General features: G+C 42.3%; 3 protein-coding genes across 3 annotated transcripts; 1 reads left to right on the top strand and 2 right to left on the bottom strand.

Moving 5' to 3' along the window:
- Positions 1-4,859: 4,859 nt before the first annotated feature.
- Positions 4,860-7,789, bottom strand: LOC145706994 (uncharacterized). Its single transcript, XM_081784462.1, has 9 exons — positions 7,579-7,789; positions 7,378-7,506; positions 7,090-7,333; positions 6,860-7,039; positions 6,222-6,404; positions 5,894-6,088; positions 5,467-5,848; positions 5,349-5,422; positions 4,860-5,092 (listed from the first exon to the last, which is right to left on the bottom strand). Exons 1-9 carry the CDS (start codon positions 7,768-7,770, stop codon positions 5,013-5,015), a joined length of 1,659 nt encoding a protein of 552 aa, XP_081640588.1. The 5' UTR covers positions 7,771-7,789; the 3' UTR covers positions 4,860-5,012.
- A 1,014-nt stretch (positions 7,790-8,803) lies between these two features.
- Positions 8,804-11,418, bottom strand: LOC145707924 (uncharacterized). Its single transcript, XM_081785514.1, has 7 exons — positions 11,373-11,418; positions 11,114-11,296; positions 10,869-11,067; positions 9,407-10,822; positions 9,181-9,367; positions 9,033-9,139; positions 8,804-8,983 (listed from the first exon to the last, which is right to left on the bottom strand). Exons 1-7 carry the CDS (start codon positions 11,396-11,398, stop codon positions 8,891-8,893), a joined length of 2,211 nt encoding a protein of 736 aa, XP_081641640.1. The 5' UTR covers positions 11,399-11,418; the 3' UTR covers positions 8,804-8,890.
- Positions 11,419-11,938: 520 nt separating this feature from the next.
- On the top strand, positions 11,939-13,918 carry LOC145708754 (uncharacterized). The gene is made up of 6 exons (XM_081786451.1): positions 11,939-12,235; positions 12,280-12,906; positions 12,957-13,072; positions 13,296-13,588; positions 13,636-13,739; positions 13,784-13,918. The coding sequence occupies exons 1-6, from the start codon at positions 11,944-11,946 to the stop codon at positions 13,858-13,860; spliced, it is 1,509 nt and encodes a 502-aa protein (XP_081642577.1). The 5' UTR covers positions 11,939-11,943; the 3' UTR covers positions 13,861-13,918.
- The last annotated feature ends 2,260 nt before the right edge of the window (positions 13,919-16,178 follow it).

The raw sequence follows: 16,178 nt of genomic DNA, 5'->3' as shown, positions 1-16,178 counted from the left end.
CGGTCTCAGGCGATAAGGCAACTTTGAGGATGGATAATCCTGTAGGCGATCACTGCTCAGCCCCGTTGTGGACGATGATAACCGCAATTTGGGAAATGACATCCCTTCCCCTCTGATATAAGCCAAACGCTGCCGATTAACTGATGTCCAAAACATCAGCTGTGATTGACTCAACGTGGCGCCGCCCGGCCATCGCTAATGTTTTTGTTTTGATAAATCGAGAAATTAAAGCCTGTAGAACTTAGAGACTCTTCCTGGTAGAATCTAGCAGAGAATATGCTGGTTTCGCGCTAGCCTTTAATTTATTTGCTGATTTCCACCATTTTCTAGCGTAAATATCTATTCTCTTCTCTCAATTCGCAGTTCAAATTCGAAGAAATGGCCGAAAAAGTGCCGGGACTGCATAATAACTGAATGCATAGTTCCCGTGCTCGGTTTTTAGTCACCTGGTCGGTGTTTGAGGTCAATTAGCTCTCACATGGGATCATTCTGAGGGCGATGATCGCCATTTGTGCGCCCGGTGCGACGAAATCGTAAAGTGCGCTTCTTCTCAGCAGCAAAAATATTCCACACGCATTTTTAGTACCACTCGGTTTCGAGGAGCCCATAATCTGTTTTTGTGAAGTTACTGCGGCTTCCAAAATAGAATAAAAAGGTTAGAAACAAATTACTACTCTGAGTCGCTCGAAGAGGCTCAACTAAGCCTGGCGAGAGCATCGGATACTCCGTCACTTAAGGGGCTCACGATTGATGGGGTCTAAATCGTTCCCTCTTCGATTGGAAAAGGAAATTATTTCGAGCACGTAACGTGAGCACCCGACGCTATCTACACCCGGTAGAAAAAGTTTAACTTACTCACCTAGAATCAGTACGGAGAAATTAAGAACAGTTCAAATATTATTAGAACCTGATTAAGCTTTAATCAGTTGTTGGTTTTTTATTAAGTCAATTATCAATCCAAATAAAAAGAAGAACAGTCGATGATTTTGAGCAAAATTCGGAAGTTTTAAAATTGTTCAAGAAGTTGTAATCCGGCGAGATTTCACACTGGTACAACTTCAGCTTTTTTGATGCATGCTTCGCAAAGGCCTTTCAGTAGAGCAAACGCGCCCACTGCCGCAAAGACTACCAGAAGAAACCCGACCACTACTGCCAAAGCGTACAGTCCAAGCACCGTTCCATTGATCACTGAAATTCAAGATATATTGTACAATGTACATCCTCTGCATGTTTTTCATCAAATCCAAAATAAGTTACCTCCAGAGTTGAGAAACTCGACGAGTAAGGAATCGTCTATCTCAGATTCTTCAGAATTATCAGCAAGTTTATAAATCCAATCGTCAATCCCAGGTAGTTCATCCTTTTTGGAAACTTGAAAAATCTCGTCGAAGTTCATCTTTATCTTAGAAACGTTCTTTTGTCCAAATTGACTATCTATCTGCACGCGAAATTGCATTTAGCTCGGTATATAAACCCCCAAGTCGCAAGAATTGTTTTGTCTGCTCCTTATCATGTTTTTATTCTCAAAGAAGAAATTGACGCAGAGCAAATTAAAAGACGATTTTGAGGCACCATTATCGTCAGTCTGCCCGAACAGACGTCTGAAAGAGCTGCAAGCTCGGAGATTCGAGTATTTCCACAGTTTCTCGGTGCGAGTTTGCATGGCAATATGATAAACAATTTGCGTAATGCGAGTTCATTCTGTGACGAGCGAGTGAAGTGAAGTGTACGCAGAAAGCTGTGGACTCTGAGTCTTGCCGTTTTGAGGAATGTCAGGAGGCATAACTAGACGCCCACGGTGTCCACTTTCGCAGCTGTGGAATTCGGGCCCAGATGCTGCGTGAGGCCTTTCCGTTAACCGTACTATTACATCGTGTTTATTGCTCAACAGGGCACTGTCCGCCAGAAAACGCATAGTTTTTGCTAAATTCGCGCTAAAGAACGCGGCCACTTGTCGCGCTTTGATGCATTAGATTCTTCCGTGAAACCATCTCATTCTCTTTTTTAATTTATTGCAAATCTGTGATCATGTTATCGAAAATTTTTGAAAAGTCGACAATTCAAAAAAAATATCTTCAATTCGCGCCAGAATTTCTGAAATGCACTTGTTTAGGTAAAAGAAGCAAGTTTGTATGATATTCGTATTCCAGGAATTTCTCGTACTATTCTTGAGCGTTAACTGCGATGCTCATTATGCATATTTGAGCATTTCGCTCACTTAACTCTGCCTTGAGGTCACCTCCTGATTTCCAAAATGTAGCAACTTTGAAAATAAAAAAATGACGATGAGCTAACCGGCTGAAAAAACGCAATCAAATCTTTCGCCGCAAATTAGAAGGAGAGCTGAGGAATGCCAAGATCGCTACTGAAAATTTTTCGGAGCACTTGCTTTGGGCAAATTCTGAAAACGCAATTACAGAAGCATTCTGACCGACGTATAGCTCCGCTCTCATGAGCGTCAACACACCAGAACAACATCATCTGAGCTTGTAGGCGAGAAGAAATGCTCCACTAGAATTCTAGCATTTGCGATACACTGAAAAAGGCAGATGATGCTCATGAAAAACGAGACACAATTATAACTGTAGATAATTCTTGAGCAGTTGAATTATTCTACAAAAACGAAAAAGTCCTTAAATTATTTATTATCAGCAGATGAAAAACGGAGAAACGGTAATTATTCGTTCACACTTCTGTTGCCTCGATGGAGATGGCGAAAGTCTGCTAAAAGAGACAATAAGTTTATGATATTTCGTTTAGTTTTACCTTTATATGAGCCCCATTTAGGGGCTCAGCCGACCACGATCCAACCGTAATTTCTCATTGACGCTTGAAAACTGAAAAAGTGGTCGTCAAAAAGATGCTGACGATTTTTAATTAAAGATTTCTTAAGAAATATCATTTCTTCGGCAACAAGCATTCTAGAGATACTTTTCCATCACTGGTACCGATTGAAGTTTAAGTGTCGACTAACGTGGAATCAGTGCGTATGCAAATTCACTTGCGTTTAAATATTTTCAATTGTTAAACTCGGCCGGGGCGGAAATGAAGCCCCGATTTCTCGCAGCAACTCGCTCATACGTGTTGCTGAGTTGCCTTATCGCCGATGGCCGCCTCTAAGGGGTACTTTTGCCCGTTTATGGAAAGGACTCTCTTTCTCAACTGGCAGCTGTGGATAGTTAGAAATTAGAGCTCGCCCGAGCAGCCGGAAACTGTTGAGTCCAGAGTGGTTGAGGAGAGCCACTCGAAAGGCGTGATCCACTGAGTTCTTGAGCTGCTGGAAAACACTTATCAAGCTCAATCGACAATAAAGTACTCCTGTACTCGTAAGCGACGAAGAAAGAAAGAAAAAACGAACGATGTTACCGACGGGTTTCCGGCGCGTTTGTAATGAGTTCCTTGAATAGCGCGGCTTCGTATTCAACTCCGGTTACTTGTTCATACACATTTTGGCTTGTCGCAACTCGCTTGTCTTGGTGGCCAATACTACATTCATCTCCCTCACGTTGTTGAAAATTATGCAAAAATTTGTTTAAATCAATGGCTATTTTTAACACTGGTTCCAGCGAACTCAAAGTTAAATAGATCTAGACCTGTCATTATTAGTGACAGAAAAATCAGTCTGCTCATAATACAAGTATGACTATTTTGACGGTTGTTGTGTAATCGCTCAAAGTATAAATTTCAGGTTTAGTCTCTATTTCGAAAAGGTCGGGGATAGATGCGGTTTTGCACTCTCCGAACAGAATAACTAAGGGCTCTGGCTTCCCAAGATGCTCATTAAGTTGGCTCACGTAAAGCCCCGGAGCCTGCGTAAACCGTAAAAAGCGAAGGCGCGGCGATTCTGCACACAGGCAACATGCACTGGCAAATTAGAGGATCAGCAGTCGCTCATTTTCGTGAGCTCGTTTAAACGTTTTCGCAAGGTCAAGCACTTTCTGGACGAGAGCGTCTGCGCTAGGTAACCTGAATTATCTCGGATCAGAGGCCCAAGCCACGATTATTCACCATAATGCGCGGATTATCAAATACGAATAAGGGTCATGAGCACGATGCAGTAACCATGGCTGAGGATTCTTCTATTTCACGCAACGTCGATCTCCAACTCGTTTCTAAAATCTTGGACTTGGAAATTTTCAGGAAAACTTCGAGTGGAAAAACGTGACTTTGCCGAGGTGCTAAAAATCTGTGTGTTTAAGTGCGTAATGATTTAAAGAGCGTGTTTATAAATGCTTATAAACAAAGGCAATCGGCTTCTTTGCTTATCGAGTAGAACTTCTGGTACTGTCTCGCTCTGTGTGTGTGTTTGGGAAAATCTGAATTTGCTACGATTGGCACTCTCTATTCAAGAGTAGAAGAGACTGCTGACAACAGTCATGTGATGCTTGAGACTGATTAAGATATTCATTCCTTGTTCAATAAGTTTCTTTATCGAGCGAAATTTTCGAGAAGAAACTGCAATTCGACGGAGATAGAATTTGGGATGTTGCAATTTTGCTCTAGAATATTTTCAGCGTTGAATATGGCGCAAGATCAACCACGTTACCAGTGCTGCCCGCCGCAACTGGCCGCGCGTTATCGTTTTTTTTTTCCTCACTGGGGGACTTGTGCAGCAAAAGGTCTTGTAACTAAGCGCCGGGCGGTCTCTCTCGATGGGGGGCCGTTTATCAGCCAATTTGACGAGCCCGTTGTTTGATAACTGGCCACAGTACCACACTTAGCTCGGAGATATATCCCAAGCACGTTTCCTACTTTCGCGAAAATGATTGATTCCTAATTCCAGCTTTATTAATTGCTTGTTCTGGCGTTAACTTGAGATAATATTGAGACAGTTCTTTTCTGTTAAAAGAGTTATTTATTATTATGCGTGGCAGGGGCAGAAAGACTCGTCTAAAACAGTGAGGGGCTTTTAACAACAGTTGTTAAAACAAAGTACGTTAATGATAAGCGTAGATGGTATCAGATGTCTTCGATTCGTCAATCTGCTGCGCCACGTGTGGCGGGCACCTTCATCAGGCACACACGGTTGGTGGAGGACAAGCAGGCCCACACTCATGTTTACAGTCGATAAATTCTTGAGGGATACAGCCAACTGAATAACTCTCGGTTAGCGCCAAGCCCTTCTACTCACCAAAGAAGACTTATCAAGGAATAATGAAAGCTTCTAAAAAATACGTTTTTCCATTTAAAAAAAGAAATTTCGGTAGCTATAGAAAACGAGTTTAGCGAATTTTGAGTTCATAATTGATGCTTTTAGTTTGTATCAAAGCTGGCTTTGTGACGCGGTGGGGACTTGCGTGAGCTGCAAGAAAGCGCGACCACTTTGCGTTTACAAAAGAGGAAGTTACCTTGCTGGCCAACCAGGTGAACGAAACCAGGATTGCAGTCTACTTCATCGCATCGATGTTGCGACGGATCGTTGCTTAATTCAAGTTTCACGCGTGTTCCTTCTTTTTGATTTTGTACCTGTGAGTGTGTCCGTAGCAAAAGAGGTATTTGACGCAGCTGATGCTCTCAACGTGCACGTAGTGTCCAAGCATATCATGTTCGTACTCTTCTTCGTCGGTGACGTCTCCGGCTGGTGGGGGCGGAGCAGTAGTTGTAGCTGGAGCAGGAGTAGTACATGCAGGCGCACAACGTGAGTCACACGCGAGAACATTGGGCGAGAAGCACTGTGCGACAAGAGGGTCGGCATGCACCAGTCCATCGTTGCAAGTCGAGCTCTTCCATTCTCCATTGACGCAGAGTTTGAACGATTGGCAATCAAGAGGAATGATCGAACCAGAAATGCAGCAATCCTGGGCGCATGTTGAGCCACACGGCAGACTCTTTGGCGAAACACATTGAGCTAAAGTGAAAAATTGAATAACAAGTTTTTTTGTTTCTTGCTAACCTTGATCCGGCGCAGCCATAACGAGCCCCTCGCTGCAGTACTTGGTAACCCATCGATCGCCGAGACAGTAGTTGAAGGACGAACAGTCGATTTGTTCTATGGCACCTCGCTCACAGATATCCACCACTGGAATGACAGCGCAAGCAGGTGCGCATACAGAATCGCATTGAAGGCTGCTCTTATCGACGCATTGCGCTACGGTACAATTAGTTATGCATCCTTTCTGTTCTAATGCATCACATAAAAAGAGATTCTCTCGGCTCATGCGCGCGTAGAATTGCAATTCGCGCTGCCGCTTATTGCTAAATCATTCAAAACACACACATACCCAAGTTGGCGTTCGCGTGGACTTTGCCGGCTTCGCAGTGAGTTGAAACCCACTGGTTGTCGATACAGAGGTAGAAGGAGTTACAGTCGATGTGGAGGACGTCGCCAGCCTTGCATACCTCGACTGGGCACGAAGCAGCGCACTTAGTTCCACAAACCAATTGTTCTTGTCTTATGCACTCGGCTGAAAAACATAAAGCTGACAAACAATGCCCGAAATGGCAGAATAAGGTTTATTTGCGCTCAAAACGTGGTTAGAAAATCCGGGTGGCGACTCTGTTTGAATTGACAAAAGCAAACTATCTGGGTTGTAAAGGCACCCAATATAATCACGAGCATCAGTGACAAGACGCTTTCGCCGAATTGCCACTCAGAATCAGTATACGTTGAAAAAGGACTTAACCTCGTACCAGCTACTTAGTTTACATTTTAATTCTTTCAAGAGGGAACTAGAATATTCTATAAAGAGGATTACCAAATCCATCTTGTCAAACAAGATAAAAAACTTACAAAAGGCTTTAATTCTTTTTAGACTGTTCATATGTTTTGAACCATAGATCTGCTAGTAGAGCGACGGAAAATGAGGTTGGCTTAGAACAATAGGATCAATTTTTAGCTTCGAGAGTCTCTCATTCGTACCTTCGAAGCCGACGTGCACAGATCCAGGGGCGCAAAATACTTGTCTGAAAAGCCCATCGGCGCAGATTTCAAACGAGTTACAGCTGACTGGTTTGATTGTGCCTTCTACGCATAATGGAGGGAGTGTTGGCCGCGCACTGGCTGCTGTTGTCGTTGGAGCGGGGTGGCACTTGTGTCCCGCTGAAAATGATCGCTTCTTAGAAAAGTGAAAATTGCGTACGTTTCTATACCTGGAAGCTCATTTAGCTTGACGCATTTGTTCGCCTGGCCGTCGTGCACAAGTCCGGTCTTACAAAAGACGCTGCGCATTTTGCCACCAATACAGGAGCGGAAGGAATCGCAGTCGATCGGATAGACGGTGCCTTCGGTACATTCGGAACTGTAGCATTTGTGCGAAGACTGAAGCGAATCAGCAGACACGCAATATGGCGAGACGCCGTCGTGCACCTTGCCATCTGGACATGTTTTTCGAACCTAATAATTTTCAAAACAACACTGCTTCAAAATGCGTGCTCTACCTTTTGGTGATGAAGACAGCCGTAGAAATGATTGCAGTCGATGGGAATCACGTAGTCAGGATCGTTGTTGAGGCACTCGTGCTGGAAACATTCGCCAAAGTCGTCGCCAATGTGGTCTTGATGTGGGTGCTAAACAATGCCGCATTAGCATAATTCAAAACAAACAGATTCAAGGAAGCAAGATCATCGCCCGTCACTTACCTTGCACGCTAGTTTTCCATCGCCTGCCTTGTGGACCTGGAAGCCAGCATTGCAAATGAAGTCCCGTGTTTTGCCGTCTAAGCATTGCTTGTACCCATCGCAGTTGACCCACGTTTGAGTACCCTCAACGCAGTCGTTTGCATCCACGAATGCGACTCCACATAAAACTAATAAAATCTCTGTTCGCAACATCGAAAATTTCGTGTCTGACTTAAAAATAATATTTCCCGGGGTAAGCGCTCAAAAATGCAAGCAGCTGGTTAACTTAAAAATTTACCTTATTTGGAAATTTTCTCAGTTTTTGAAAGTAAAAATATGATTTTACATAATAACGAATCTGTTGTCTCGACTTGACCTGAATCGAAAATATCATCTGATTTGATGATATTCGACATTCGGTATAATAGAAGCACATTGTATTTGAGAGGGAGATAATTGCAGTAGTTTAAATTAAATATAGATTTGCGTATCGATTTACGAATAATGTTCTGAATAAATAATTGACATCGTTAGGCATAGCTCACTGAGATTATCCTCCTATTTTCTAAGAGAAATTCTTCCTTCGCTCGATGGTTCATCCCTCTGTTAGATACTTTGGGTATGTTAATTGTTCACCATATTTGCCCGAAAATAATGTATTCACGTACTCGTATCGCAGTATCTTTCGCCAATATTATAACCTCATTGCTACCATTCACTATTTTAGGAACTGGAAAGTGGTGTATTTACTTCTGCCCCCTATCATCCTTCTTTTCGTGTCCGGCTACGAAATATGTGTTCACCTCGTCATAGATAACGTTATTATGCGAATGCGTAAGTCGAGCGCATGACACTTATATATTTCTGCAAAGCGCTTTGTTATGTTCACATTTTCTGCGGAACTGGATCAAGAAATGTCAAAACCTTCTCAGCCCCTCGCCAATTTGAAGGTGGCCCAGTTCGATAAACTGAGCCATTTGAATAAAAGCGTTTTGAACGTGTGAAAGGTACTCCATAACGCCGAAGCGATACCCGTCCAAATTCCAAGCAAACGAAGATATTCCACAAATAAGAATTCATCAATCCGAGACGACAGAACCGCTTGTTCCCAAGGAATGTCCAATGCAAAAGGCACAGGTCAAATGAAATCAATGTTATCCGCCGTTTAGAATTTTCACGACCCCAAAAAAAGGAAGCCGAGTATATTTCAATCAGTATATGAGACTGTACTCTTTAAAAGAAAAAAATGTATATATTTTAATTCGCGCTTGGATTGGCTATTATATTTCTGTAAATAGGAGGTGTTGCAGGGACAATTGATCAGAAGAAATGTTTATGCTCGGTTGTTCTTGTACTCTTGGAATACCTCGTCGAAATCCGCCGAAATTCCCTTTTCCTTGCAAAATTGGTTAAACGCAGATTTGAGCTGTTAAAAACGCGTTAGGCCGATGTCCTCATTCAATAGATAAATTAACCTGATCCCGTGTCAAGTGTCGCTGAGAGTGTTCGACATCGATATCAACAGAGATGACAACGTCGTGATCGAAGTTGATTTTTCCCCCCTTACCGTGCAGCTTTCGGACTTAAAAAGACTTGTCTGAAATTCAACGAAATGATATTTACTGAGAGTTCGGAGGTAATCGTCGCAGATTTCGCGCTTGTAGTTGACTTGCTGCGTTGTCATTGGCGCTGAAGTAGTCGTAGTTGTTGTCCATGCGATAGGCTTCTCTTGGTGGAACATCGCAAAAAGATCCTCGAGTTTTCCATCGAAACCGAATCGCTCGGAGAATTCACCAAACATTTCCTCGATCTTATTCTCATTAGTAAAACATTTTAAAGCTTATAGAACCTGGTCTTTCTCAAATGTATGAATTTTTTCGGGGGCATGAACGTTGATGTTTGTAATGAAGTTTTGCTTGACATTGACGTTAGTGTGGACGTCACTTTCAGCCGGGGCAAAAACAACTTGTCCGCCGCAGCAGCTAGAACAGCAGCCGGCTTTCTCGGTCAGCAGCTCGAGGAAAAGTTCACAGTCAGAACCCCCAGCTGGTCGTGCAGTTGTAACTGTGGGAACTGTAACGATCTTGGTAGTTGTAGTGGTTGCCGCGGTGGTTGTTGGCTTCATTGTTGTAGTTGCTGGCCTCATTGTTGTTGTTGGTTCCATTGTTGTGGTTGTTGGCTTGACTGTAGTGGTTGATGTGCTACCAGTAGTTATTGGTACTTTCGAAGTCGTAGTAGTTGAAGAGAAAGTGATAGGGATTGAGGTTGTCGTCGACGAAGTCGCTTTTGTGGTCGTTTTTGGATATGTTGTGGTCTTTATATTAGTCGTAGTAGTTGTGACTGGAACCGTAGTTGACTTCATTGTAGTAGAGATTCTAGTCGTTGTTGTCTCCAAATTAGATGTAGTGGTTTCAGGAATTTTAGTTGTTGGGCCTGCAGTAACAATTTCGGAAGTTGTCGTCAATGACTCAGTAGTCGTTTTTTCTGGTGTGGTTGGTTCGAATGTTGTCGTAGTTTCAAACGTCGTGGTTGGCTCAAACGTTGTCTCCTCGATCATGGTAGTGCTTTCTTCGGTAGTTAACTCACCGAATGTGGTTGTCTCTAGCTCGATTTCTGTAGTTGACTCAGCTTTTGTTGTTGGATCGGTTGTTGTTTCTACAACCACTGTTGTCGTATCAACCTTCGTAACTGGCTTCTGTTCCTCTGTTGTTGAATCGATGATTGATGTAGTTGTCTCTACTTCTGTGGTGGTGATTGGATCAGACTCTGTTGTAAACACAGTTTCGGGCTCAGTTGTAAAAACCATTTCTTCGGTTGTGATAGTTTCTTCAGTAACTACTTGCTCTTCAGTTGTGAAGATGATCTCCTCAGTCGTTGTAAAAGTATCGACAGTAGTAGTGAAATCAATCTCCTCCGTAGTTGTGAATTCCTCGGTAGTTGTGAAGTCCTCGGTTGTAAGCATCGAAGTTGTTAAGATTTCAGTAGTTGTGATAGGATCGCTTGATGTGGTTGAAGGAATTGTTGTAGTTGTAGTTATTGGGACAGTTGTCGTTGTCACTGGAGTAGTCGTAAATGTAGTCGTGGTCTTTGAAACAGTTGTGGTCGTCGTCTTTTCGGTCGAAATCGGTGTTGTGGTGATCTTCTCGGGAGTTGTGGTAGTAGTCGTCGTGGATGTCGTAGTTGTTGTGGTAGTTGTAGTGGTAGTAGTCGTGTATGAAGCACACTCGCTTCTCAATTCAAGAAGGATATCTTTGAGTTTCTCTCCCTAAAGATAAATCCTTATGAAGAATCAAAGAAACAATGGTGCTTACGCTGATGGTGAGCAAGTCGCCAAGGCCGAGATTAATTTCGATATTGGCGTCCAAGGACAGATTAAGATCGATAGCACTGGTGCTTGGCTGGTCGACACCTAGTGCAAAAATTGTGCAAATGTTTCCGCGCATACTGCAGCAATCCTCTGAGTTTTGATCTTCTCGACATTCTTTTGGCAAAAAGTCAACCCAAGCAGGCCTTAAATATAAGGAAATGAAATTCCCTAATAAGAAAAAAATCTTACTGATAACAATCAAGGAATCTATTCTGTTCGGCAAAATGAGCGTAGAAGTCTTCTTCGGCGCAATATTTTGTGCAAAGCTGTTGATCACTGCAGCAGGCATCTTCGTTTGCACATTGTTCCGCAGCCCACCATAAACCTCCAGGTCTACATTCTCCGTCTCCTTGATAGGCAGTACTGCTTGCTTATCAAAGTTAAGCTTTAATGCTATCTCTATCTCTTTGTTCATTCTCAAATAATTTATCTATAAGCAACTTTTCCTATAAGCAAGCTCGCAGCAATCTTCATGAAATCAGAACTTAGCTGGAACGATTGACTAAAGTCGGAATGTATTTGTGAACTGTCCTTATATATGGCCCTGTGGAAAAAGTTCTTTGTTCACTAACTACGGATCTGACTATTTGGTCGTTTTTTTGTGTCCGAAGTTTGTAAGAAAAGACTCCGGAAGTGAATGGATTTCTCAGGAGCTTCCTGAACGTCGTAACGTTCGATTTAAACAAATTATTGTTTAACTCGGTCATTTTCAACACCCGTTACATTCATTATTCACTGCTAACCAAAGAACTGATAAGGCATTTGACAGTTCTACCGATTAAGGGTGTCCTTGCTCAGTTCGAAATAAAGATTTTGTGAGACTTGGTTAAATAAGGGGAACGATCGAAATTTTTTCTCGAGAATACATTCTTAGTTTCGATGTTTGTTTTCAGAATATGCATTGTTTTCTTTTTACCTAATAGCTTGAGGTATTTTACGAGAGAATGAACACTGAATTATCACTGAATCAACAAAAACTAATTGCAAAATCGATGGTGGAAAATGTCGGGAAAGTCGTAATGAGGGACTTAGAACAGATCAGTAAAGGACGATATTCACTTCACGCTTCGGCTTTTCCGTCTTATATAGACTTGCGATCGCTGGAGGTAGAAAATTTCGAAAAAATTATTTTGACCAGAACCAAAACGTCGAAAGAAATGGCTGGTTTGCTTGCTAAAAGAAATAGAAGAACGAGATTACCATTACACATTCTCGTCGGAGCTTGTAAAGAACTTGTCAAACCGGATAGTTTGGACAAAGAAGTGAGTCTTGGCCAGTCCACCTTGCTGATTCCAATGGGCAAGGAAAATGGTAAAAAAATAAATCCTCATTTTTTACGAATGCTGAAAATTTAGATCCAAAACTTAAATTCGATCGTTCAACTGAACCATGTCACATTCCTGGCTACCACGGAAGATTTCTTTATCAAGTAAGCGTCGTCGACAAGAAAGAATATGATGTTACTGAACACATCGAAAAAGACGGCTTCCGAGTGATTCATCAGATGAATTTTGCAATACAGCACATGAAGAAATGGTTTGACTTCAAAAATTCACCCGATGTCTGCGCAGAGGGATTCGGAGACGACTGTGACTGTTCAGAAAAGATTCCACTGATGCGCTGGATGGACGCTGTCCAAGACGTCGTGTTGAGAGATCTAAGAAAGATCAACCTCGGAAACGGGCGATATACACTTCGACCATCGCGGGATAATTTTTTGCCAGGAACTCCATGCTATATCGACTTGCGATCTTTGACGATGGAATATTACGAACCGCTGAGAATTATTCAAAATAAGACACCAAAATTGAAAGAAATCGAGGAATTGCTGGCGAAAAGAAATCAGGAAGCACAAGTTTATCTTCTTATTGGCGAGTACGATCCTGAGTCTGCCGAACAGTGCCATAGCAAACATAACATCGTTCAAAGAAAAAATAACTATCTGGAGCAGGACCACACCTTGTTGATTCCAGTCGGGAATGGTAAAAGTGCTGAGCTTCTCAAGAGAAACCTTTTCTTAATAAAAATTTAGCGCCGCAGCTTAAATTCAAGGAGTCCAAGGAACCAGCTAATGTCCAAGGGCTCCAAGGAAGATTCATTTACGAAATAAACGTCATCGACAAGGAAGAGTACCAGCTTCCTGATTGGGTCGAGGATGAAGATAAAAAAGCTCAAGAAAAAAAGAACTCGAAAAAAGGAAAGAAGAAAAAGCCAGCCAAAAAATGCAAAAAGCCAAATCAGCGAAAGGAAGAAAATTTTCTCGCTAAAGCGAGTCAGCTTGCAAATAGTGAAGAGAAGCCCTTTTCTGGGGAATCTGGTGTTCCTGCTTCTCAGGTGCGATTGATTCTTTTTTCGATAATAAGTATTTCAGCTCGAGCTGGATAATTTTGATAAAGCAGAATGGCTCACAATAGGAAGATCAAAGCAAGTAAAAACCAACTGTCATAAGCAAGTGGCCGCAAAACTTGTCGCGAAAGAATCTAAAAGCCAGGCTGACTCGGAAAATGCGAACAGAAAACATGATAAAGCGAAGAAAATCAAGGCCGTTCCCGTCGTAGTCTCGCCAGAACAAGCTCTGAAGGATGAAAATGCTGCGCTCAAGGAAGAACTCAGAAGGCTCAAATTGAAAATTGAAGGCCTCGAGACTTGCCCGATCTGCTTCGAGTGAGTCAAAATTAAATATATTTGTCTCATTTCAAATCCGATTAAAGACCGTTCGACGACGACAAACACGCCAAATACATCAATCCCCATCCATGTGGACACGGCGCCTGCTGGACTTGCATAAAAATGGAATTCTCCCGGCAGCGAAAACGTAAGAGATACCAAAAAACAGCTCGCAAAGAAAGATTATTTTAGCAAACCAAACGAAGTTCTACTGCCATCTCTGTCAGAACGAGATTCACGAGGAGAATATTACTCGAGTTTTTATGTGAAGACTGCAATTGCCTTCCCAAGAATCGCACTGTTATATTATATTGATAAAAAGTTTTCTTTTTCCTTCCAACACTATCCTTTATACCTGCAAATACACTAGCAAAACACATAAATTTAGGTCCTCTTATTTTGGAAAACCACTGAATTGGGCCCGGTTATGAAGGTTTTATGTAGTAGTTTTATGAAGGAAAAAATATACCATGGGCGACAAATTCAACTTTTTTCTTTTCTTCTTTTTCTTCCCTTGCTTAAATTGAAATGTGTTTTAAATAAATAGTGTCGTATGATTCATAACTTATTTTTAAGTTATGAAGCAAAAAACGTTTTTTATTTTAGTTTCATTTTATCAACGAATAGATGAAGATCTGATTTTTCTTTTTCCTATTTATATCGGAGAAACCCATGGAGGGCTTGGCGCTTCTAGCGGTCCAGCTGCAAGATAGCTTCCCTTATCTATCAACACGGGCTGTTATCTGAGGATTTTATCATAGCTTCCGGTTTTTTTATCTTGATTAAAATCTGCGAAAAGAATCGCACTTTTCAAAAATTCTGCGGAAAGTGCGAAGTGCGAAATTTCCGCAGTCTCGCACTGCGAAGTTTAGTGCGGAATCCGCACTGCGGAGGCACATTCCTGCCTGCAAATACACTAGCAAAACACATAAATTTCGACTCTGTTTCTTTTATTATCTATAATTGTCAAACATGCTAAAACGGAGACTTTGAGAAGATACGATTTCAATTTAAAAAGTAGAGTTCGGCGGAGAGAAGAGGAACCCAATGTACTGTACATTTCGGAAATTAGAAAATAAGAATTCGGTGTTGGTCCTCAACAGTTGAAATTCGATCGTTTTCGCCTTCTTCGACCACAACCAGTCTTCCTTCGGTTGTGATGCAGATTCCTGCTGGTTTTCGCAGATTTTCGTTGATGATTTTGCCCCGGAGAGTTCGATCAGGATTGAATACCTAAACCCTTTTTTGTCTCCATTTTGAATGATAAGAAAACGTACGTAAATTTTACGAAATTTGCACACAGCAACATAGAAATTTCCGTCTCTGTCGATGGCAATACCGGCTGGTCTTATTTGGCTTGAGATTGCTATTTCATTTTTGATCTCCTCACATGATCTGAAGCCATTCCTTTCCATGATCACATGATCGATCTCTTCGTCTTTATTCAAGTCAAAATAATGCATAAATGCACTGCTGGTCTGTTGTTGCTCCTCTTCACTGCTGCTATCGTTATCGGAAATGTCCAGTGTCGACCAGTCCAAGTCATCTCGGTGAGGTGGAGAGAACGAAGGCGGTGACAAAGAAGGCGGAGAGGGCGCTCCGTTTGCTGCCTTTTGGGAGCAGCCGAATTGCATTGACTTCTTGAACTCGGGGTCGATGATCGTGACAGTGTGCGCATTGAAATCAGTGACAAGCAAGTTTCCTTTCTTGTCAAAGACGATTCCTCGTGGGTAGTTCAACGGCCGTGAACTGGTGAAGACTGATGCTTTGAGATGCTCGGGTTCGTTCCCATATCCGAACGATGCGATATAGTCTCCAAGGAATGTGAAGAGCTAAAAAACATTGCATGATTGTCCAAGTTCGTAATTCTGGCAAAACCTGAACACGCCAATTTCGAGAGTCCGAAACGGCGATTTCTCCGCTTAAATTCACTGAAACGTCCCATGGATACTTGAACTGTCCGATCTTCGTTCCCTCTTTTCCAAAAGCTCGACTATAGAATTAAAACAGGTTTCATTCAATTATTACTCACTCGTACTTGAGCTTATTCCTCTTCTTGTCCCACAGCAAAATTGCAACCCTGTGATTGTCCTTGTCTGCAACTACGATCGCTGATTCGGGAGTTCTTGTGTACGCAAGTCCGCAGGGTTTGTCAAATAATCCTGAAAATCGAAAATATAAGCATGTGTTGAGATTTACCTCGTTCTGTGCTTGGGGGCATAGGCTCGCCAGGAGTCATTCTCGGAGGGTAGATGTCGACTATTTCCCCTCTTGTTGTGAAGACTTTTACTTGATGGTTGCCTCGATCCCCAACAGCGAAAAGTCCGCCTGGAAGAGCACAGACCCCCCAAGCGCGATTGACTTGGTCGTCGCCGTGTCCGTGACCACTGACGATGTCTGGCTGGTTTTTAACCTCTCTTCAGAAAATTATGATAACAGTTACCATTATGACCTTACTGTTCACGATCTTCGTCTATGAAAGAAATGAGGGAACGATCAAAGCCATCGACGGTGATTGGGAATGGCTTCGATATGATTCCATACCAGTTCAAGATCACCTGGACGTTGAATTCTCCTTCTTCAAGCA

The sequence above is a fragment of the Oikopleura dioica genome, chromosome XSR (genome assembly GCF_907165135.1).
Source record: "Oikopleura dioica chromosome XSR, OKI2018_I68_1.0, whole genome shotgun sequence".
Lineage (NCBI taxonomy): Eukaryota > Metazoa > Chordata > Appendicularia > Copelata > Oikopleuridae > Oikopleura > Oikopleura dioica.
This window is presented reverse-complemented; position numbering and strand designations above follow the sequence as displayed.

Bases quoted from the DNA above. Each gene is read 5' to 3' on its own strand.
- LOC145708754 (XM_081786451.1), top strand. From the start codon at position 11,944: ATGAGGGACTTAGAACAGATCAGTAAAGGACGATATTCACTTCACGCT. The intron at 12,236-12,279 runs GTAAAAAAATAA...CTGAAAATTTAG, and splicing joins TCCAATGGGCAAGGAAAATG to ATCCAAAACTTAAATTCGAT. The intron at 12,907-12,956 runs GTAAAAGTGCTG...ATAAAAATTTAG, and splicing joins GTTGATTCCAGTCGGGAATG to CGCCGCAGCTTAAATTCAAG.
- LOC145706994 (XM_081784462.1), bottom strand. From the start codon at position 7,770: ATGTTGCGAACAGAGATTTTATTAGTTTTATGTGGAGTCGCATTCGTG. The intron at 6,405-6,859 runs GTACGAATGAGA...TATGTTTTTCAG, and splicing joins TGTGCACGTCGGCTTCGAAG to CCGAGTGCATAAGACAAGAA. The intron at 5,093-5,348 runs GTAACTTCCTCT...AGAGTTATTCAG, and splicing joins TCACCTGGTTGGCCAGCAAG to TTGGCTGTATCCCTCAAGAA.
- LOC145707924 (XM_081785514.1), bottom strand. From the start codon at position 11,398: ATGAAGATTGCTGCGAGCTTGCTTAT. The intron at 11,297-11,372 runs AGGAAAAGTTGC...TTAACTTTGATA, and splicing joins ATTGCTGCGAGCTTGCTTAT to AGCAAGCAGTACTGCCTATC. The intron at 10,823-10,868 runs GTAAGCACCATT...ATTTATCTTTAG, and splicing joins GCGACTTGCTCACCATCAGC to GGAGAGAAACTCAAAGATAT.